Source organism: Durio zibethinus, chromosome 7 (assembly GCF_047325235.1).
Source record: "Durio zibethinus cultivar Kanyao isolate XHJ-2024 chromosome 7, ASM4732523v1, whole genome shotgun sequence".
Classification (NCBI taxonomy): Eukaryota; Viridiplantae; Streptophyta; class Magnoliopsida; order Malvales; family Malvaceae; genus Durio; species Durio zibethinus.
The window spans coordinates 13,169,611-13,192,325 of NC_143168.1; the positions used below are offsets into that span (position 1 = coordinate 13,169,611).

Sequence of the window (22,715 nt, forward strand, 5' to 3'; positions counted from 1 at the left end):
TAACTAAGTGAAGCGTTCTTTGTGTTTCCTATGAAAATATAAGCTTTGAAATTATTAAAACATAAAGTAAATAAATTTTGGATAGACTGTTTGGATTAGTTCCTTTTGTTTCTAGTAGAACGTAAAATTTTCCATGCAAAAGTTTTCAGGATTTTATCAATATGTTTGAAGAAGACTCCACTGCTAATTTGTTGCTTCATTTTTCCCTGAAAATATGTAGTTATAATCTATATATATATATATATATATATTCATATGTTAGTTAAAAAAATAAATATAAATATAAATGAAAACCGAAGACGATCTCCTTGTAGAAAATGCCCTCTTCGCTGCATTCTCAAGTGCCGTGTTGTTTCTCCGCTCTCAAGGCTATAGTAGAAAAAGCAAATGAAACCGAAGGACTTCTGCTCAATATGAATCAAATATCTCTCCTTCTTTTTCATTCACCCTGCTTTGGGTGATGATTCAAGGCACCTATCGCTTTGGAAACTCCGTCGCTCTCTCTTGTTTCTTGGTTGACTACTACTTGTAAAAGAAATGGAGCAGATTTGAGTTATGGTTCATGCATTTGCTGACATGAAAATGGGAATTCAGAACTTGATTTCTCACTTGTTTTTTACTTTCTTTTGGTTGACAGTCGGTTAGGACTTTGGCCATCAAAGGATAAATTATTTTCTATGGTGATTAATTTAGGACAAAATTTGTCCGAAGTAGTCGACTACGTTTGGCTTGGATGGCATGAGATTGCTACATCAGGTTTCGAGGCGTAGTGCCCTCCCACAAGTAAGTAGAGTAGGTATTTTGTAGCTAATGAGGTCGGGTGAGGTCAAAATAACTTACTGAATTTGACTCAAATGTCATGAAATTACTGCACCAAGAATTTGTCAGGTTTGGAAGTGTAATTACTTTTACAAATAAGTAAAGTAAATAAATTATAACTAATAAAATTGGGTGAGGTAAAGGGTAAATTATAAATTTTTAAAAATTTTGTTCAAAGCAATGTCAGCCATAATTAAAATAATCTCATTTTAATATAAAATTCACTTCTCGTCGAATTAATGCAAGTAAATTAAAAATGGGACATCTCCGTTAAAATGAAAAGAGACACGGAGGGCGGAGGCCCGAGGGGATGGTTGAAAATCCTTTCACATGGAAGTGGGTGGGGAGAACTTTAGGAGGTTCCATCCATCATGGTTCATAAATATTAGTTTTGTTCCAAATAAATGTGCATAAGTTGGTTGAAACGAGACTACAAAATTAATATTTTTTCATTAGTTTTAAGGAGTTTTTGAGTTTTGCCCAATATATTTTCATTTTGGATCGATTCCGACTTATTTATGATATTTATCAAAGTTTTATGAGAATTCGAATTTTTAATTAATTCATGTAATATTTTTTAATAAAATGATATTTAGCAACTTTAGAATTTAAGTTAAAAAAGGCGAAGGGAAAAAAGCAGTAGTAATAATTTGTTATCGGTTAGAAAGTAGGAGCAGGTGGAGGGCCACTATTGGCGGGGAGCAACAAATAGCAATGGTCACAGATGCAACATACAAAAATCTGATAATATAACCCTACTAGAGATCCCGTTCTCGATGTCTTTCTCTCTCCATATCTCGCCATCACCGCCACCATCACCACCACCGACTGTGGCCACTGGAACGTGCTCTTGAAGGTGGGGTCTCTCTCTCGCCTCTATTGGCATGTATGTATTTATATATTTATTTATATTTTATACGCGCTTTCTTCTTTTTATTTTCCTTTGATAAAAACGAAAGCAAATCTCACAGCACCTTTATGGCATAAAAATGGCGGTGGGTCCGTCTTGTTTTAGCTTATCTCTCGCTAGAAACTAAAAGCCACCTGAGATTTTTACAGTTTGGTTTGCTTCGTTTTTTTGCTTAGTTTGGTAGAGCTGGTTTTTCATTGTTTTCATTTCTTTTTGGGGTTTTCTTTACCTTACCTCTCAAAAAACAAAATGGGCTGTTTTTTGCTGCCTTGGTTTAGCTTACGAAATGTTGAATTACTAGGAAATTTTTGCTTAAAGTGAAAATTTCATTGATATATCATCTGGGGTCTTTTTTGATTGATAAATTTCGTTAACGAAGGCTGATGAATACAGTTAGTTTTGATTTGGCTTTAACTGAGTGCTCGTGAGAATTCACTGTGTGGTTACGTTTTGAATGTCACCTTTAATAATACCCTTTGCTCAAGAGATTTTTGAAATTAGGGTTATAACTAGCTTGTATGTAGGTCAATCGCTTCAAATTAGCCCCCCTTTTTTTTGTGATTACTTTGAAATTCTTATAGGGTTTAGTTCAGCAAAAGTGGAGTTTTACTTGAATGAACTTATCTGCCCAGTATGTGACTTCAAGATTGATGACTTGCTTATAACAACTGTGCTTTCTAAATGATGTTATCTAATTGTTTCAATCTTTCCGCACAAAGTTCTTATAATACATGTTAGTTGATGGATTACTTATTTGCTAGGCTTGGTATTTGTTCCTTTTTGTAATTTTATTTGGTTGAAAGATAAAGAATCATTTGTACTGATATTAGGCTTCTTATATAAATGGACAAGTTGATTATTTTTTGCTTGTCAAGATTTATGATATCAAGTTTCAGTTTTGACGGTTTGTAGATACCGGTACTAGTCATTTAGTGTGAAACAAATTTTACAGTTGCACGATTTTTGTTATGAGTAATTGCTTTTCCTTGATGACTGCTAGCAAGGAATGAAGCTTGTTTCATTGCACATAATCTACACTGCAAATCCATTTTTATGAGAAAAGTAAAAGAGAAAAAGATTTCAAATTTAATTATTCTACCATGTTTCTAACTTTCACTTCTGGAGCTAAACTGGAGCTGTTGGATTACCAGCAGTTTAGCATAATAATTCTGGTTGCAAGGTGGAGAAAGTAATCTTTTGGTTGTTGCTACTAATTTTGAAAGAGTTTGGATATGGAGAGAAATAGTTCAGCAAATAGAAAATAATAAATGGAGCATCAAGGAATTGGATCGTTGATTTTCAGTTATCTATTCTTTTATTCTAATACCACAAATAGGGATTAGTAGAATCCTTTTTTGAATAATTGTGTTTCTTTAAGCCTTATTTCTGCCGCTTTTCTTTATTTTGTTGTTTTGTTGGTCCACTGCCCCTTTTGTGAGAGCTGGGTGTTGGGGCATGCACATTTTTCCTTTGTTTGCTTGAGAATTAATTACTTATTAGGAAGATGTAGCCTGGTTGGTAGTCGTGCCTCTCCACAAAGGAGTTTCCAAGTGATCATTGGCAGTCTTGCATGTGATTATCTTGGCAACTCTTTTATGTCAGAAGTGCTCCACTATCAGTCTTTTCTCTTCAAATAAAAATGAAAGGGAAGATATTATTTGACTGTGAAATAAGGTGATATTTTTTACTATGCAATCTTAAACTTTGATTTCTGATGAATTAGAGTCAGTCAGAAAGGCGACTCAATTTGTTGAAACACCAAATCATGTGATTTGAGATATAGTATGGTGCAAAGGAAGTGAAAAATGTTTGCTTGTTGTCAGCCAATAAATAACATATTTAAATTTACTATGTTCTCATGGGTTGAGAATCTTCTGTTATGTTTGTAATTGAGGTCATGGCTATTTGAATCAATATAGTTAACATCATTTAGTGTGATCAATAGGCCATTTTACAATTTTATGAACCGTTGTCAAATATGAGTTGATGTTTTTCATTATCTATTCTTTATTGAAATTGACTTTTATTTCCTGTGCTTAACTATTGCATCTATTTTTTCTTTGGTTTACTTTTCCTGCAGGTCATTCCTTTGCACATCATGATATAGGTAGTGCAAGAATATAATGGCTTCTAAAGGACCAAGGTCTAAGCTTGAGCATGAGACAAGAGCTAGGCGTCAAAAGGTAATAGTGTCTAAGGTTTTTATAGCAGTCTTTTCTGGTCTGTTATATTGTTATTATTGTTGTTAGTGTCATCATGCATTGTGCACACATGTGCACGTGCTTAACTGTAAAGAAGTTTAAAGATGAAATGTTTGTGGGGGCTCAGGTATTTTAAGAGTGAATTTATATTAAGTATGTTCTTAACTGTCGTGAACTTTTTGTTGCATCTTAGTTTCAAAAGGATAAGTTGTTTTTCTAATTGAGAAAATATTATATCAAAGCATTGATAATTGATAACTAATTAGATCTGTTTTTCTGAGCAGCTTCTTGTAGTTATCTTGTGGTATCTTGAAATAAAATATTTTATCTAGTAACTGCACGTCTAAAACCCTGATAAGTTAAACGATACACATCTGCTTTTTATTATGTTTACCCCAAAGGGAAAAGTCCCACCCATTCCTAATGGGAAATACTTTTTCTGATTGTTCAAAGAAAGTTGAAGAAATAAAAAGCAAATTTTAACAATATTCTCATTAGATGTTCAACTTTTTTGTAATTCGATGTAGAAATCCAACATCAGACCTTGATAGAGCTGAAGGTTGGCATTTTTCTTTAAGGAATTGTGCCTCAAAAGTTGCTTAAAACTTTTGAAGTTATTTTCCAATTATAAATCTTTTGGTTATTGAAATAACTTTCAGGAAGTTATTTTTCTGGTTTTTGAAACGCTCAAAGAAAACAAGCCAAAGGATGCCATTTTCTGTTTAATGGAAACATAGAAAGGCAATCAAGGAAAACAGTGTCCTCACGTTAAATTGAAAGGTTATTTCCCATTGGAACTTGCTCTGCCCAGCAAGGAGGGTGGAAAGGCGCTTCTTACCACCAAAGGCTGTTCTTACCGAATTTTTTGTTGTTAAACTCAAATATTGAACTAAATGGAACTCAAGAGTTGTCTTGCTGTTTCTTTAAAATGAAATTTGAAAATTTCTAGGAGCAGATCTTAATGCTCTCTTCCTTCGTTTGTCTTCAAGTAGATTTGAACCTTATTTTTTCATTTCTTAGAAAATTTGTAACTGCTGATTAGATTGCTGCTTATCTGCAAATTTATTAACCTTGTTGGGTTTTTTTTTTTTTTTGGTTCATTTATAAGATTGATAAACTTCTGATGTAGACTGTTCTTGTGGTCTTGAATTACTATATCAGTGCATTATGATGCATTCTTATGCTTTTCAGTTAAAAAAAAAAGGAAAAAAGGTGGTTTTTGTTTATTTAGCAAAAAAAAATTATATCCACTTTTTAATTTAACAAACCAGGTATGGGGTACAGAAAAAGACTATCTGATGTAAGTGTTAATAATTGTTTATAAAATGATGTTGACAAGTCTTACAGTTACGTTAAACTTCTAGCTAAATGTGAAGAAATGTTGTGAGTTGAAATTAGTCGCCCTAACGTTTTGAATGAACTTTGAGCGTTGAGGCAGATTTTATCATTTTATTTATAGTTGGTTGTATGCCTTTTTTCTTGTAAATGCATGTGCCCAATTCTATCATTCAGTCATAGTTTTTTTGAAACAATCATTCAGGCAGTTATATAATGTATTAACTTGAAAATGTGAACCCATCCAAAATCATAAACGTCAATTTTACGATAATTAAAAATGTTGAAACACAGAATATTGTGGTAGTTAACATTTGGCTCTCATGTAACTTGGACTAAAGGTCACTAGGTGTTACTGATTTGTGGTCTTTTGCATTATTACCTAGCACTCACTTCTCGATGCCTTATGTTGTCAAAGGGCCAAGATAGAAGAAGCAAGCTATGCTTAAGCAGTGAAATTTTGTAAAAGCTACATTTTTGAATGAAACTATATTGGTGATTTTGGGTGATACGAATATTGAATGTAGGAGTCCATGCTCTGCTAAAGATGGCCATCTTTCATAAATTATGCATATTGACATTCATGGAATTAGTTGATTAAGAATACTTAGAGATTGTCCTGATTTTGTATTATGTCCGTGGGGAAACCTCCGGATATATGCTTCGGACTGGTTAGATCATCCAGTAAGAGATTGTGTAGCTACCATGTGTTCTAGTAGTTGATTGTTAACTTTTGATTTAACTTGATTTTAGGCACTTGAAGCGCCTAGAGAGCCCCAACGTCCTAAAACTCATTGGGATCATGTTTTAGAGGAAATGGTTTGGTTGTCGAAGGTAATTGACTAACTTATGCTTCTGAACTTTGCGATTTTCAATGCATACATCTAAAATGTTAGTTATTTGTCATTCATACTTTGTGTTTGCGTGTGTTAATGTTATTTGCCTGGATGCATCTCCTTGCAGTGGGATATGAAACAGTTACCATGCTGCCCTCTCTTGCTAACTAACTTGGATTATAACAGGACTTTGAGTCAGAGAGGAAATGGAAATTGGCTCAGGCAAAGAAGGTTGCATTAAGAGCCAGCAAGGGCATGTTGGATCAGGCCACCAGGGGAGAAAAGAAGTTGAAGGTTTCTTTTTACTTTTACTAAACTAAAAAATAGTAGTTCTTTAACATATCATTTGCTAAGGATGGAGTTTTGCTTGTATTAGGAAATGTACGAATGCAGTCTTTATATAATTGAGTTGATTTAAGTTTACCCTGTTAATTTTTTAAATCTAGTATGCAATTGTGATCAGGAAGAGGAACAGCGGGTGCGAAAAGTTGCACTTAATATTTCTAAGGACGTGAAGAAATTCTGGATGAAAATAGAGAAACTGGCAAGTCATAATTAATTGACCTTCCATGAATGCCTTCCAGTTTCTTAACATCAAGAATCTTATCTCCATTTAAATTTGTGATTCTAGGTGCTTTACAAGCATCAAGTGGAGCTCGATGAGAAAAAGAAAAAGGCACTTGATAAACAGCTTGAGTTTCTTTTAGGGCAAACTGAGAGGTTACTGTTTTACCCTAAATTTCATTAACTTCTTTGAGCAAAAATGAACTGATATTCGTTGTGGAATTTAGGTACTCAACAATGTTGGCAGAAAATTTAGTGGACCCATACAAACCTGTGCAACAATGTCCTGCTCAGCATCAACTAAACTCTCCTGGTAAAGTAGATATGCATGAGATTGATGAACCCTTGGACTTGAATGCTGGTAATCAGAATGTCATAGTTTTGTCATTAATTATAATTGCCATATCAACCAAAGTACTTTTAATACTTACCTCATGAAACCTTTCTGGTATGATTGCAGATGCTGATGAAGATTTTGATGTACACTCTGAAGAAGAATCAGTAAGTCTTTTTCTTTTAGTGGAAGAATTCCTTTTTATCTTGACTTTTATGATATGTATGTTTCAAATTTGTGTGAAACATATGCCTTGCTCCTTTGTTTTAACTTAGTTTTATTTAGAAAAAAAAAAAAAAAAACTTTATGGTGCATCTTGTTATAATGTGTCATTCATAATTGATGACAAAGGGTTATAATTGTATGAGGTGTTGAATCATGTCAGATTGTCAGGCATATGCTGACATTTATTTATTTTTACTCATTATATATTTTCTTTTGAGAAAATGGTGAAAAAGGGAAAGAAAAGAAAATTAGGAGTCTGTCGGACTTACAGAAATTACTTCTTGTTGGGACTGTAAACAGAAAATTTATATGAAGTTCTTCTAGATAAATTTGTTCTTGTTTTTGCTTGTAAATAGTAAAGCCGTGGTATGATCTTCAGTAGATTCTGAAGAAGAATCAGTGAATAGTTTTCTTTTAGTTAAATTCCTTTTTATCTTCAGTTTTATATTTTATATATATATATATATATATATGGTTCACATTAGTGTGGAATCTATGCCTTTCTCCTTTTTTTTTGGATATAACAAAACACTTTATGATGCATTCTGTTATATTGTGTCATTCGGTAAGTGATGACAAAGGATTATGAATGCTATGGAATGTCAAATCATGTCAGGCATATGTTAAAGTTTATTTTTTCTACTGATTATATATTTTTCTTTTGAGAAAATAGTGAAAAAGGAAAAGAAAAGAAAATTATGGCTCTGTTGGTCTTAATGAAATGACTTGGTATTAGCCCTGTAAACATAAAATTTCTATAAAATTGTTGTAGTTATGTTATTTTGTTGTTTGCTTGTAAATAATCAAGCTGTGTGGTCTGACTATTTTTTTCATGATCTTGTTTTAGGAAGATGATGAGCAAACAATAGAGGAAGATGAGGCTCTTATAACTGCAGAAGAAAGACAAGAAGAATTGGCAGCTTTGCACAGTGAAATAGATCTTCCACTTGAGGAGCTCCTTAAGCATTATGCTGTGGAAGCAGGTGAAATATTACCATTATACAGTTTTATTCTTCTTTTTCTCTCCCTTATGGTTTTTTTTTTTTTGGGGGGGGGGGGGGACAGGGGAGGGGATTGATGTTTTATTCCTTGATTTTCTTTTTGTGTGATAGAAGTCATATTATGATGACATAAATTAGTGGCTGAAGTATATGATGTGTGTATCCCCATCTATGTAATTTTGCACCCTTCTTTTCACACTTGCATTGTTAGTTATTATTATTGTTTTTTTGGGTTAAAATGTAGTATGTTGATCAATCTAAGTTTTCACAGACAGCAGAGAAAGTAGTCTGGAAAAGGGGGAGGATGGAATTGAGTCAATATTGGTAAAAGATGAGAGTAGTAAGTGTGTGAATTTGTTTATAGATTTGGTTACTTGTGCCTTGTGTGTGTAATGATCTGCCTGAAATTCTGACTATTTTAACTTTTCACAGGCAATGGAAACTATGTTTCTGCTTCCTGTAAATTTGAAACAGCCAACTTTCTTGTTCGTCGTTCTGTAAGTTGTATGTGTTTGTGGTTGTTGTTGTCAATTGCGAAGGAGGTTCTGGACTCAATATAATGTTTATTTTCTGATTATAGAATGACAGCGATGGTGGCTTGTGCAAATCAGAAAACCACTCATTAGACATTGAGGCATCTTCCCTCAAAAATCTCTCAGAAAGCTCTGGGGGGCTAGCCAAACAAGATGTTCCATATGATTTCAGTGACGAGCAGGTTAGACTGTATTGCAAAATATTCAATCTAAGCTTTATCATTAATTCACTATTTTTTTTTTTTTTTTGTTTTGTTTCATCTTTTATGTCTTTTTTTAATCAAATGCTAATCTTTTGTTTGTTTTATTTCATGATGTGCAGGATGATGGTGATTTTACCCTTGCTGGAGAAGAGAAGGTACATCATATGGTATCATGCTTTTTCTCTTGTTTCCTTGTTATGGATTCTGTTTTCTGTTGTGATACTAAAGGAAGCCAGCTTTTCTGTATTCCTTGATCATGATGTAGTTTTGAATGCCCATCTTTGAATTGCTTGCTTTTTATTGGAGGGGTAATTAGTTACCGTAAAAGAGCATGCACCTGACAATATGAATTTCAGTTTGATTTAATTGATCTAACCCTAGTGGGTTAACTTACTGGTCCTTTATTCAATTTAAATGCTTTTGGCTAAGTGATTCCTGATGTGACACCAAGCTCTTTGGGCAATTTCTTCAATTGGTAGCAGTATAGTTGTCAGGTTCATTTGAATTCACTGCTTTCTACTTCTTGTTAGCTGATAGAAGATATTGTTCCTCATCCTTTCCTAATAGCCATGGTCTTTATGTTATTTTGTTTGTATAGTGGTGTATGCCTGTCATAAGAGGTTCCTACTCATGCTCATATGCTGCAGTAGTTTAGGATATTAAAAACTAACAAGTTGTGGGTTTCAGTTGTTTTGATATGATGAGTTGCGATTATGCCAAAGAAACATGAGAATAAGTTACGGGTGATCTCCTGCATCATAATTTTGTATTTAGATTGTTCGTTTGGTTTTAAAAAAATTATGACTTGCCAAAGTTTCCCCCTAAGAGAGAAAAATAAAGAGATGTTCACTGTAAAGTGCTCCCCTTAAAAGGAAAAGAAAGAGAGGTTCACCTTTCAAAACAATTGTTTTCTGAAGAAATCACAAATTGTAGGCTACTCTTCATGATTGTAAAGCACTTTGGTCTATTTTCCATAGATTTCTTGTTATGAAGCTTTCTTCTGTGTTGAAATTTATATTATTATCCTCTTTTCACCTCATATTTATGAACTGTCTGTTATACTTGGATCACATTGAGTTTTCTTCTTCCCTTTCTTTCCTTGAGAGAATGGGTTATCACATTTTTTTTTTAAATAGTACATGTTAGAGTTATCATTATTAGAGTTAATCAATTGGTTTAGTGTAGGTCTTTTTTTTTGTTTTGCCAAATGAGATATTAATGTATTTGGCTTCGCACTCTCCTTTTTTCCCCTTTTTTCTCAAATAAATGATAAGATTTTAGGCAGTTCTTCTTGGCCTGAAGAGTTATTAGTAGTGTATGTCATTTTCTTTCCTTGGCCAGAATTGATTACAAATTTCTTGACCATTTATTTATTGTTGTTTGATTAAAACTTTTATTTACATTCTTTCCATTTTTGGCTTCCAATGTCTAGGATGATGAGACAACACTGGCGGAGGAGGAGGAACTGGCAAAAGCAGATTCAAACAATCCCATAGATGAGGTAATCGGCATGCTAAATATGGCTTGTGTTTGTATGTCTCAATTCCTGACCTGGTGAAAAGTTCTTCCATTGTTTGATCCCCGATTTGGTTGTTGAAGTTCTTGTCCCAGTCTTATTTTTTGAATTTCTTGTCCTAGTTTCTATTTTCTAGTTGTTAGTTGATGTTAAACATTGCAGCTTGTTTGCAGATTGTTTTACTGCAAAAGGAGAGTGAAATTCCTGTGGAAGAATTGCTTGCAAGGTATAAAAAGGTAGGTTAAAGGATTGTATCTTCTTTTTGCCGGAGAATTACTTTTCTTATATTTATTTTTTCTTTATCATCCACATTTATCATCAACATTTATCAAACAGGACTTCAGTGCTGATGACGTGTCTGGAGATGAATCTGAGTATGACTCAGCTTTGTCAGAGGGCCTCTTGGATTCACCAGCACATCAAAATCTTGAAGCGAGGGAGGAGGGTGATGCTAAGGATCAAAATCTTGAATCCATTGTTGCCCAGGGAGTTTTGCATCCTCATGCAGAAGAGGAGGAAGCAAGCCCTGATAGAAAATCAGAAGATGGAAAGGTAAGCGAGAATAGAATTGCTGATGCTGCTGCTGCCGCAAGATCAGCACAACCAACGGGCAATACATTCTCAACTACTAATGTTCGTACAAAGTTCCCTTTTCTTCTAAAACACTCCCTTCGCGAATATCAACATATTGGCCTGGACTGGCTTGTTACGATGTATGAGAAAAGGTTAAATGGAATTCTAGCTGATGAAATGGGGCTTGGAAAGACAATCATGACAATTGCCCTTCTTGCACACTTAGCGTGTGAAAAGGGAATATGGGGTCCTCATCTCATTGTGGTTCCTACAAGTGTCATGCTTAACTGGGAAACTGAGTTTCTTAGATGGTGTCCTGCCTTCAAAATTCTGACATACTTTGGAAGTGCCAAAGAGCGCAAATTTAAGAGGCAAGGCTGGTTGAAACCAAACTCATTTCATGTATGCATAACGACTTACAGACTGGTTATACAGGATTCTAAGGTCTTCAAGCGGAAGAAGTGGAAATACCTAATCTTGGATGAAGCTCATCTCATTAAAAACTGGAAGTCCCAAAGATGGCAAACTCTTCTGAACTTCAATTCAAAACGGCGTATCTTGTTGACTGGTACACCACTGCAGAATGATCTCATGGAACTGTGGTCACTGATGCATTTTCTAATGCCCCACATTTTTCAGTCGCATCAAGAATTCAAGGATTGGTTCAGTAATCCTATATCAGGGATGATAGAAGGACAAGAAAGGGTGAACAAAGAGGTTGTTGACCGCTTGCATAATGTCCTCCGTCCATTTATACTGCGTCGATTGAAAAGGGATGTCGAAAAGCAGCTTCCGATGAAACATGAGCATGTCATATATTGTAGGCTCTCAAGAAGGCAGCGTAACTTGTATGAAGACTTTATTGCTAGCTCAGAGACACAAGCCACTCTTGCAAGTGCCAATTTTTTTGGGATGATCAGTGTTATCATGCAACTTCGCAAAGTTTGTAATCATCCTGACTTATTTGAGGGACGTCCGATTGTGAGTTCTTTTGATATAGGTGGTATTGATATCCAATTGAGTTCTTCCATTTGTTCAATTCTTTCACCTAGTCCATTTTCAACTGTAGATCTTAGGAGTTTGGGACTTTTATTTACTGATCTTGATTTTAGCATGACTTCTTGGGAGAGTGATGAAGTAGCAGCTCTGGCTACTCCAAAAATTTTAATAGAAGAGCGTGCTGACCAGGATAATCTTGAGGAAATTAAGCCCTTCCCTAAACATCAGAAGAACTTGTATGGGACAAATATATTTGAAGAGATTCGAAAGGCTTTAATGGAGGAGAGGATAAGAGAAGCAAAACAACGAGCAGCATCAATTGCATGGTGGAATTCTTTGAGATGCCGGAAAAAACCAGTTTACTCTACAACATTACGTGAACTGCTCTTGGTGAAGCATCCTGCATTTGATATTCACCGTCAAAAAGCTGACAGTCGGTGCTACTTGTACTCCTCTAAGCTTGCTGAGATTGTTCTTTCACCAGTTGGACGCTTCCAGGCAATGATTCATCTGGTTGAGTCCTTCATGTTTGCAATCCCTGCTGCTCGGGCCCCAGCACCAGTTTGTTGGTGCAGCAAAACAAGAAGTTCTGTGTTTCTGCAACCAACTTATATGGAGAAATGTGCTGAAACTTTGTTGCCCCTCTTAACACCTATTAGACCTGCAATTGTCCGTAGGCAGGTATATTTTCCTGACAAGCGATTGATACAGTTTGACTGTGGTAAGTTGCAGGAGCTTGAAGTTTTGCTGCGAAGATTGAAGTCTGAAGGTCATCGGGCATTAATTTTTACCCAAATGACCAAGATGCTTGACCTATTAGAGGCTTTCATAAATTTGTATGGATATACTTACATGCGTCTAGATGGGTCCACTCAACCTGAGGAGCGCCAAACATTAATGCAACGATTCAACACTAATCCTAAAATTTTTCTTTTCATCTTATCAACTCGTAGTGGAGGAGTTGGTATTAACCTTGTTGGGGCAGATACAGTTATCTTTTATGATAGCGATTGGAATCCTGCCATGGATCAACAAGCTCAAGATCGCTGCCATCGAATAGGACAGACACGTGAAGTGCATATCTACCGTCTAATCAGTGAGAGCACAATTGAAGAAAACATTTTGAAGAAAGCAAATCAGAAGCGTGCCCTTGATGATCTAGTAATACAGAGTGGAGGGTATAATACTGAATTTTTCAAGAAGCTTGATCCTATGGAATTGTTCTCAGGTCACAGGACACTCTCTGTTAAGAGTATTCAGAAGGAGAAAAATCATAACAGTGGCATTGACGACACTGTATCTAATGCTGATGTAGAAGCTGCTTTGAAATATGTGGAAGATGAGGCAGATTACATGGCATTGAAGAAAGTTGAACAGGAAGAGGCTGTTGACAATCAGGAGTTTACAGAGGAAGCCATGAGCAAACTGGAAGATGATGAGTTTGTAAATGAGGATGATATGAAGGTTGATGAATTAACTGATCAGGGTGGATGTATGACCACTTCAAACAAAGATAATGGGCTGATATTAAATGTGTGTGGTCCTATTGAAGGGAAAGCTCTCATCCTTGCTAGCAAAGAAGACGATGTTGATATGCTGGATGATGTCAAGCAGATGGCAGCTGCTGCTGCAGCAGCAGGACAAGCTATTTCTTCCCTTGAGAATCAGTTAAGACCAATTGATCGATATGCAATCCGTTTTCTGGAATTATGGGATCCCCTTATAGACAAGGGAGCAACGGAGTCAGAAGTTAGGTTTGAAGAGGCAGAATGGGAACTTGATCGTATTGAGAAGTACAAGGAGGAAATGGAAGCTGAGATTGATGATGATGAGGAACCTCTAGTGTATGAGAGTAAGTGTTTTTTTGTACTCATTATTACCTTTTTTTTTTTTTTTGCATGACATGTTATCTTATTACTAGAAGCAATAAGCATTTTACAGGTTTTTTTTTTTATTTTTTTTTTAAATTTTAAGATCAGTTGTAAAATTAAGTCAATTACATGATTTCCTTTTATTTCAATTCTTTCCCAGCATGACACTATTTATTTGGCTCATATGATTTGCTTAACTTTATACGTTGAAAATACTTGGAATTCTGAAATGTAAATAAATTTATGACGTTAGTTGTGCATATCCTGAAGCTAATGCCTTGTTATCAACCCTTTTCAGAATGGGATGCTGATTTTGCTACAGAAGCATATCGTCAGCAAGTTGCTTTGGCTCAACATCAGGTAAGTAAACCTCTGCATACAGCCATTTAAATTAGTTATTATGTGTGGTTTGATTTAGGCGGTTATTTATTTTATTTTTTAATATTTACTTTATAGTTAATGGAAGAACTGGAATATGAAGCCAAAGAGAAGGAAGAGGCAGATGATGGAAACTTTGATGCTATGTAAGATGTCTCTTTAACTCTTAAACCCAAAACTTTTTAGCTAGCACTTTTATGCTTCTTTTTTTTTTTTTTTTCCCTAACATGATAATACTAAGATGGTCACTTGATCCATTTGAGTAGAACAAAACTCATCTTTAAGTGCATTATTTCATGATATGCAATCTAAAAAATATGAGGTTTTAACACAAGTAACTCTACTGTAGCCAAAAATTTGATATTAGTAGGAGCTGCTTAATTTTTACTACGTCAATTTGACAGTTCTGTTTCATAGTGAATGACAAATGATAATCTTATAGGAATTTCATCAGTGCCTTTATCACCCGGGAAGATTAGACTTGCTAGGCTTTCATTAAAAATTTCCTGATTTTTGTGCCTTAAGAAAATAGTTGTTGCAGTAAAAATGAGGGTTTTAAAATTTAGTTACAAATTGTGTTTGGATTTTCTATCAGCTAAACCTTATTGCTCTTTCTAAATTTATAATCTAGCTAGGACTTAGGGATGGGCCACAACATTTTTTAAAGATAACAAGTTGATTTCAAAACAGTACCTGCAAATTGGGTGTTCATGTTATTGAAATTTGAGATGTAGATATTCTAAATAAAGGAGTCAAATCCTTATATATACTGCTTTTGGACCAAAATTTCAATTTTAACCTGCTATCTTTTTGAAGGAATGAAATGACAAGTGAACCTAAACCAAAACCTAAGAAGAAGAAGAAGAAGCCGAAGAAAGCGAAGTTTAAATCTCTGAAGAAGGGATCTTTAAGTTCTGAAGTGAAACCTGCAAAACAGGTGACAAAAGCAGAAACTATGTCCATAGATGATGATGTTAACTCTCCTGAAGAGCTCTCTGATTCGGATATTACTTCACCATCTTCAAATATGCCGAAAAAACGTAAGAAGATTGAGATAGTGCATGATGCTGAAGAAGGGAAGAGCTCAAAGAAGAAGCCCAAAAAACTCAATAAGCCTCCCTCTGACTTACGTACTGTAGACTGGGAACCAACTGCAATTCGTAAGAGGAATGGTGAATGTGTAGAGGTAAAACCATGTATAAATGTTGCTGTTGACCTTGAGCAAAAACCTGCTAGCAGGAGCAAAACAGGAGGAAAATTTTCCATTACTTCCATGCCCGTGAAACGAGTCTTAATGATAAAACCAGAGAAATTAAAGAAAGGCAATATCTGGTCAAGAGATTGTGTTCCATCGCCTGATTCTTGGTTGCCACAGGAGGATGCTATATTATGTGCAGTTGTGCATGAATATGGCCCACATTGGAGTTTGGTTAGTGAAACACTCTACAGCATGACTGCTGGTGGCTTTTACAGAGGAAGATATCGCCATCCAGTTCATTGTTGTGAGAGGTTCAGGGAACTAATTCAAAGACATATTTTGGCTGCGCCAGACAGTTTGGTTAATGAAAAGATCGGCAATGCAGTCTCTGGAAAAGCTCTTCTCAAAGTAACTGAGGTAAGCTTTCTTTTTCCAAATGTTGGTGAAAAGAGGACAAAAGAAACAGAAATAGGGAAACAATTGATGTGAATGCTAATTCGTTGGTCTGACTTGTAAAATTTTAAAGATCTCCTGATATAAGGTTCCCTACCCACTTGCAAGCAACAATAGGAACTTGACTGTAGTGACTCTGACAAAAAGCTTAGAACTTTTTTTGTCAGCTTGACAATAGTTCATCTAGTGGAAGACAATTAGGGTTGGTAAAAAAACAAAAAACACTTTTGGTGACTGCTTAGGCTTGTTTTCATTCAAATGAGAGGTAAAGCCTGGTGTCTTGACTAAGGAGGGCTTCAATGCTATGAGCAAGCATTTAAAATTGATTTGCTTCACTCTCTTTAGCTGCCTATTTAAGTCCTTTTAACAAAATTTGTGGATGGTTCTATATTCTAAATAAGACTATTAAAATTTTAAATTTTCTTTCTGCCATATCATTTTCAGCATTGTATCCTTAATAAGTGTTTTCATTCTTGTTTCTGCTGTTTCATGTCACGCATTCATCCTTAATATTCTCCTTTGAGCAATATTAATTGTTTGAATATTTTATTTCCCAAAGAAGAAGTCCCCAATTTAATTGTAGTTACGTTTCTCCACTCTCCTCCGATTGCTTTTATGAGTATCCTAACAAATTTTGTCATTATATCTCTTGATTCTCTGCTGTGTGCTTTTAGTCTTATCTTATGTAGGCTAAAACATGTGGAAGTCAATCTACTTTATTGTTCCCCATTACTAGGTTGAGCCTTGTCTGCCAAGACTATTATAATTCACATATAATATGAACGTAGTGGAGATGAGGATGCTTAGATGGATGCATGATAAGACTAGAAGAGACAAAATCAGAAATGAAGAGATTCGAGAAAAATTAGGGGTAGTCTGAATTGAAGAGAAGATGAGAGAGAGCCGTTTGCGATGGTTTGAACATGTGAAACGTAGGCCTAGCTGTGCACCGGTTAGGAGAATTGAATCTCTAGATCTAGGAGAGATCAAAACATCTAAAGGTAGACCACGAAAGATATGGATGTAAATAATAAAAAATGATATGATGGTTAAGGAATTAGATGAAAAGTTGTTTGTGATAGAAATGAGTGACACGAGAAGATTCAAACTACAACCTAACTTGATTCTTTTATTTGGTTTTTTATACAGCCGACGTCAAAGTATGGGATACGTGGCTTGGTATGTTGTTGTTATTTGTATTTTTTTGGGGAATGGAAGGGGTGGGGGGGTGAGTACTTAGAGCATGTTTATTGTGGTTCCCACCACCCAGGTTCTTTTGTAAAACAAATTCTGAGTCACCACACTTGTCTCCAACCCCCTCTCTTTTGTCCCCTATTTACCAGAGTTTCAAGGTTGATGTTCTAGAAATTAGTCTTATGAATTTACTGTTTTGTTTACGTGCATGCTGTGATGGTGACCTAGCATGTAACCATAAATACTAATTGTGACCATAAATATTAATTATGATTGCTGAAGTGACTTTTTATGATAGTCAATGAAAAAAGAAGCCTTATCCAACAATAATATACCATGGCAGGAAAACATTCGAATGCTGTTAAACTTTGCTGCTGTGCAGCCAGATCATGAGTTACTTCTTCAAAAGCACTTTACTGCCTTACTTTCATCTGTGTGGCGGGTGATGTGTCGCCCTGAGTGTCGACAAAAGGTCTCATCATCTCGGAATGGTGTTCATTTAGGGGGAAGGTTTCTCAGTCCTTTTCTCAGCCACACACCTCAAGATTCTGTAAAGGAACCAGCACAGAGGATGAAATTTACAAATTTGCGGGAGTGTAGCAAGTTGTTATTAGCTGCACTCCATGATGCAAGCAATAGACAAAGGAGTGACGCAATTTTCTTCTCTGATAGAGAGGATTTGCCAGTGATCGCAGAAAGTTTAGAGATAACACTGGAAATTCAGAGGGAGAGTGGTGATTCTATGATTCCATTCCCACCGGTAATAAATTTATCAATATATGGCTCAAATCCTGTTACATCCATAAACAAGACTACTGGAGAAGACCTCCATCTAAAAGCTTCAAACGTTGTAGCTGAGAACCGCTTCAGGTATACTTGTTTTAGATACAAATTAAGTACCATAGTTGGTAGTGAATTATTAGCTAGGCATTATCGTTAGTCTGAAAGAGGCATTTTCCTTGTGAATCTCTTGCATGCTAGTTCAGATTATAGCTGTAACTGTTAGGCCTTTAATAGATTCCAAAATTAGATTCAGGTCATTGTTTTGGGAGGCATGCTGTTTTACGTTGGTTGAATTGCTCATGACCATAATTATATATTGTTTTACATTTGTGTGTACTGGGGACTATGTTCTGTTGATGGCTAACCGAGCAGAGTTATATTTTTCTCAGGGCAGCAGCTACGGCTTGTGTTGCAGGTGGTCTGGGTTGGGCTTCATCTGCCTTCCCAGCTAATGATTCCAAGTCACGATCAGGGTTGAAATTGCAGTCTTCGGGGAAGCACAAGCTGTCTGTCTCTGACACAATCAGACCTAAGTCAAAACTGAAGAAGGCTTCAATGGAGCATGGTGATGTACACAGCTTATTTGGAGAGCAAGTATTTCAACCGGTGGCAACAATTGCACCAAATGATCCAAACTTAAGATGTGACCTGACATCAGTGACTGATGACAGCAGTTGGGCTGATGGTGTGGATAGTGATTTCTGTGCAAGCATGGACAAGGCCCTTTCACCGCAATTAGAGTGTTTTGATGTGGTTCCACATAATTATATCCCTGGCTTTATTGGAGGCCTTGATGATTGTTCAACGCTCCCAGACTATACTGACATTGGATAGGGGCTAAACTGCTTGATATTCTTGATTGAAGCTATTATGATCGATGGAGAAAAGGTTATTCTTTGAGCAAAGCCAGATCCTCCAGCGTTTTTGCAGTGAGCTCCGCTCGGGGTACCTTGTGAATTGGACACACCATTTTTGGATGCCAGCTATTTGAGGGGTAAGAGGCTAGACATATTTGCTGTTCAAACTCAAATTAAAACTTTTCTTTTATCAAAGAGAGTAAGTTGGCAGAGCGAAGTGAAGGACGTGCAATTTTGAACACTTACATGATGAAAAATTTTCTTCCTTGAGGAGTGTCTCAAGCGGCCCTGCTAGAGGATCTGGTGAACTGAACATAAAAAAAGAAAAAAAAATGTAGCATCTAATTTTGTAACTATTTTTTAGCAGTAATTTCAGATTTTGGAACATTTCCTCTTAGAAATGTGTACGAAAGGTAAGGCAGTAATTCGAAAAATGGGAAGGTTATCTGCAGTTTCACGCAAATGTCTTGGATTAATATTGAAATTTATAACTCCACTGAGCTTTTTATGTCAGTGGATCTAATTTACATTCATTTTTAAACAGTTGCAGTCTTATCATCATATATATTTTTTTAATTTTAAAAAATATCAAAAATTAAAATATTTTATAGAATTAAAAATTTTTTATTTATTTATTTTACATTAGAATTGTTCACGGATAAGATAAGAAAACATAAAACTCGTTCACATTTTTAATTTAGGTTTGAAATAGCCTTTGCATTTGCAGCAAGGTTATTATTAAAATATTTTTTTATATTTTTAAATAATTTTCAATTACAATTTTAATTAAAATAAAATTTATTTTAATATAAAATATTTTTTTATTAAATATTAAATTTAAACTTAAAATATTATGCTCAAGGTTCATATCAAGTCAAAAATAAGCCCACGGCCGAGTGAGAAGCATGTTTTTTCTTACACGACACTGTTGATATTATTTAATCAAATTAAAAAGTATTGGTTGAAGTTGCACCTATTCAAAGACTAGCAGCCGATTTGAAATTTTTTTCCTTTTTTTTTTTTCGTTTACTAAATTGGTTTCGTTACATTTATTAGATTTATTTGGGTTTGGGTGCCTATAAGTTAGTTATATACAAGTTCTAGTACTCGATGTATTCTGTATATTATCATCAAGTGTAAATATTAAAATAGATTTTTTTTTTGCCTTAAAGAGTATTAAAATTTATTTCTGAAAAATTGAGATATTATTAAAATTAAAGATAAAAAATAGGAATATTATGATGTTATATTAATAAAGTGTGAGAATATATTATTTAGATTCTTACTTAGATAGTTAAAATTAAATTTAAAACTATTAACTTACAAACTAATATTATAATCTTTAAATTTTTTATTTAATATATTATTATCTTTAATATAGGCTATAAGATACAAACAAAATAAATATTTCAAATTCAACCCTTCTATGGTGATGGATTAATTAATCATTATATACTATAAGATAATAATTTGATTAAATTCATTAATTAATCATCGTGATCTAAACTGTATGATAATTCAAAAAGTGTATATGTACATATAATATTTATAAATTAAGAGATGTTTTGCATTCAAAAGATTATTATATTGTTATTTTATATTCTATAGCCAATTGGATTAACTATAGACATTATGATATATTATGCATTAACTTTATATATATTAGCATGAAAGGCCACTCGATGCTATGAGTTTGTTTTAGTGATGAAAAAAAAGTTGTTTGCCATGAAAAATGGTAGAAAATATAGTAATTTAAAGCTAAAGTTCTAACATAGTTTGAAAAAAACATAAGATTAATAGAAAACATCTAAAATAGTTTTAAAAAAACAAAGGATAAAAGATAATGTCAAAGTTACAGCATGGTAACAAAAAACTTTATTCATAGTTAGGATAGATGATCACTTGAAAGTATTGTGTGCGATCATAGCAAAGAGATAATAATTGTTGACCTTCAAGTGATTATCAATAACAAATTTCTTCCATCCTCCTAAAAATGACTTGTTTCAAGCATTGTAACTTATTGTCTATGATTTTTTTTTTTTCAGTTATTAATAGGGTGATAAAAGCATGATGGTTTGGGAGATGCTTGTAGAAATAACTCAGAATATGCTATAGAAACAATACGATAAAAAGTTGTTAACAAAAATTTTGAATGTATGGTTCGCTTGATTTTATTTATGATTAAAACTATATGATAATATATGGTAATAGTCTATGCATAATTTTTTACCAGGATGGGATAAGTATTGACATTTATACTGGTTATCAAACAATGACAAATAGAAGCATCACAATCATTGTCATTTTCATTTTTCAAAGCTCCTGCATAATAAGATTGAGTATTACAAGTAAAGCTATAGGTTGTCTAATTTTTATAATCTTCTTTTATTGAAACGGTAGAAAATACAATATGTATAATTTAAGTGTATTGAAACTAAATGTAATGTATGTGAGATGAAAATCTTACTTTTTGTTTTTTGTAGGTGATTTGATCTTACCATAATGGTTGATTTAGGATGTAAAAAAGCTTTAAAATTCATATCATTGTTGTATGTGAAAATTAATATATCTTGGGTTTTAAAATTATGTGCTTTAACAATTTTTTTCCATCCATTTTGGAAGCTTAATTAACCATCAATTTCTATCAACTCCATTTTGAATGAATTTGGAAAAAAACTGTTAATGTGCATAGATATTGGAATTGGAACGGTTACAATGTTGTTTTGAACAAAACTTTCTAAAAGTTTCAATAATAGTATTTGATTTTCAAAATACAGATGAAAAAATATAGTAAAGATAATTGGTTTATGATTTTATTAAAATTTAAATATCTATAAGTAGTTAAGATTATAGATTCTATAATGACAATATTTATAAAATTTAATGAATTAGTAATAATAGTCTAATAATATATAAAAGTGACATTGAAATTATAAAAATTATAAAATGTAAAATGATTTATTTTTAGAAAGAAATTGGAATGATGGCAAAATAAGTAGGTTGGTATTGGTTCAAATAATGCTAGATTTAAATCGATGCATCTTATGTTAGTAATGTCATTGTAGTTTTGTTAGGTTTTGAAATTCATAGTATTAGTCAAGTAATTTTTTTGTCAAAAAATATAGAACATAAATGATTATACTTGATATTATCTTACTAAGATAAAACTTAAATTAATATACCATAAATTCATTGAGATTACTAAGTTAAAACCTTATATTTTCGAATAGAACAAAGTTGGTTTGCAAATTTAGTTATAGGTTGTTTAGTGTTTTATCAATATTATTCTTGATATTATCTTACTAAGATAATATACCCTAAATTCATTCAAATTACTAAGATAAAGTCTTATTTTCAATAGAATAAAGTTGTTTTTGAGTTTAGTTATAAGGAAGATTAGAGATAAATATCAAGAAATACAATTTTAAATTCTAAATCAAAAGTAAAAGGGGAAAAATAGAAGAAAAACAAGTTGTGAATATATTTTCAAGAAATCAAATTATTAAAATAGGTGAAAACAAATGAAATATAAAGAAATTAAGTTGGGTTTGAAAGATTTTTATCAGAGAATCTTGAATAATATTTTCATGCTCCAAAACTATGATAAATAGTTAAAATTTATTAAGATTTGTAGCATTTTCAATTTGAGAATAGTCGTGGTTGGACATTTTTTTTTTCTACGGATAATGAGTATTTAATAGAAAGGAATTAGATTGTTTGGGATTTGAGAGAGAAATTTCATACATTTTGAGTAGATTTGATGTTAAAGACGTTGGTACTTTGATTGTTTTGGGTTTATCGAGTTAATATAGTATTTAATATTTGTTTTAAATTAGTTGAAAAGATTGATCGTATGTTGTATAGCATGTAATGACGTGTATTTATTAAATAAAGTAACTTTTTATTTTTTTTACACAAGTTTATATTGAAAT

The 22,715-nt window shown here is 33.6% G+C and overlaps 1 protein-coding gene across 18 annotated transcripts; it reads left to right on the forward strand.

Annotated features, from left to right (window-relative positions):
• The first annotated feature begins 1,597 nt into the window (after positions 1-1,597).
• PIE1 (SNF2 domain-containing protein / helicase domain-containing protein) lies at positions 1,598-19,246 on the forward strand. 18 transcript variants are annotated; one of them, XM_022862575.2, is made up of 21 exons: positions 1,598-1,705; positions 3,810-3,912; positions 6,019-6,099; positions 6,288-6,395; positions 6,565-6,645; positions 6,733-6,821; positions 6,893-7,026; positions 7,126-7,166; positions 8,072-8,207; positions 8,497-8,565; positions 8,658-8,722; positions 8,806-8,940; positions 9,081-9,128; positions 10,394-10,462; positions 10,651-10,713; positions 10,814-13,901; positions 14,219-14,280; positions 14,377-14,444; positions 15,115-15,913; positions 17,487-18,013; positions 18,316-19,246. In XM_022862575.2, the coding sequence occupies exons 2-21, from the start codon at positions 3,853-3,855 to the stop codon at positions 18,758-18,760; spliced, it is 6,168 nt and encodes a 2,055-aa protein (XP_022718310.2). In that variant the 5' UTR covers positions 1,598-1,705; positions 3,810-3,852; the 3' UTR covers positions 18,761-19,246. The 18 variants fall into 18 exon arrangements, with proteins under 18 accessions (XP_022718310.2, XP_089619672.1, XP_089619674.1 ...); XM_089763546.1 differs by having other exon boundaries at positions 9,081-9,116; XM_089763548.1 differs by having other exon boundaries at positions 1,598-1,675; positions 6,229-6,395; positions 6,548-6,645.
• The last annotated feature ends 3,469 nt before the right edge of the window (positions 19,247-22,715 follow it).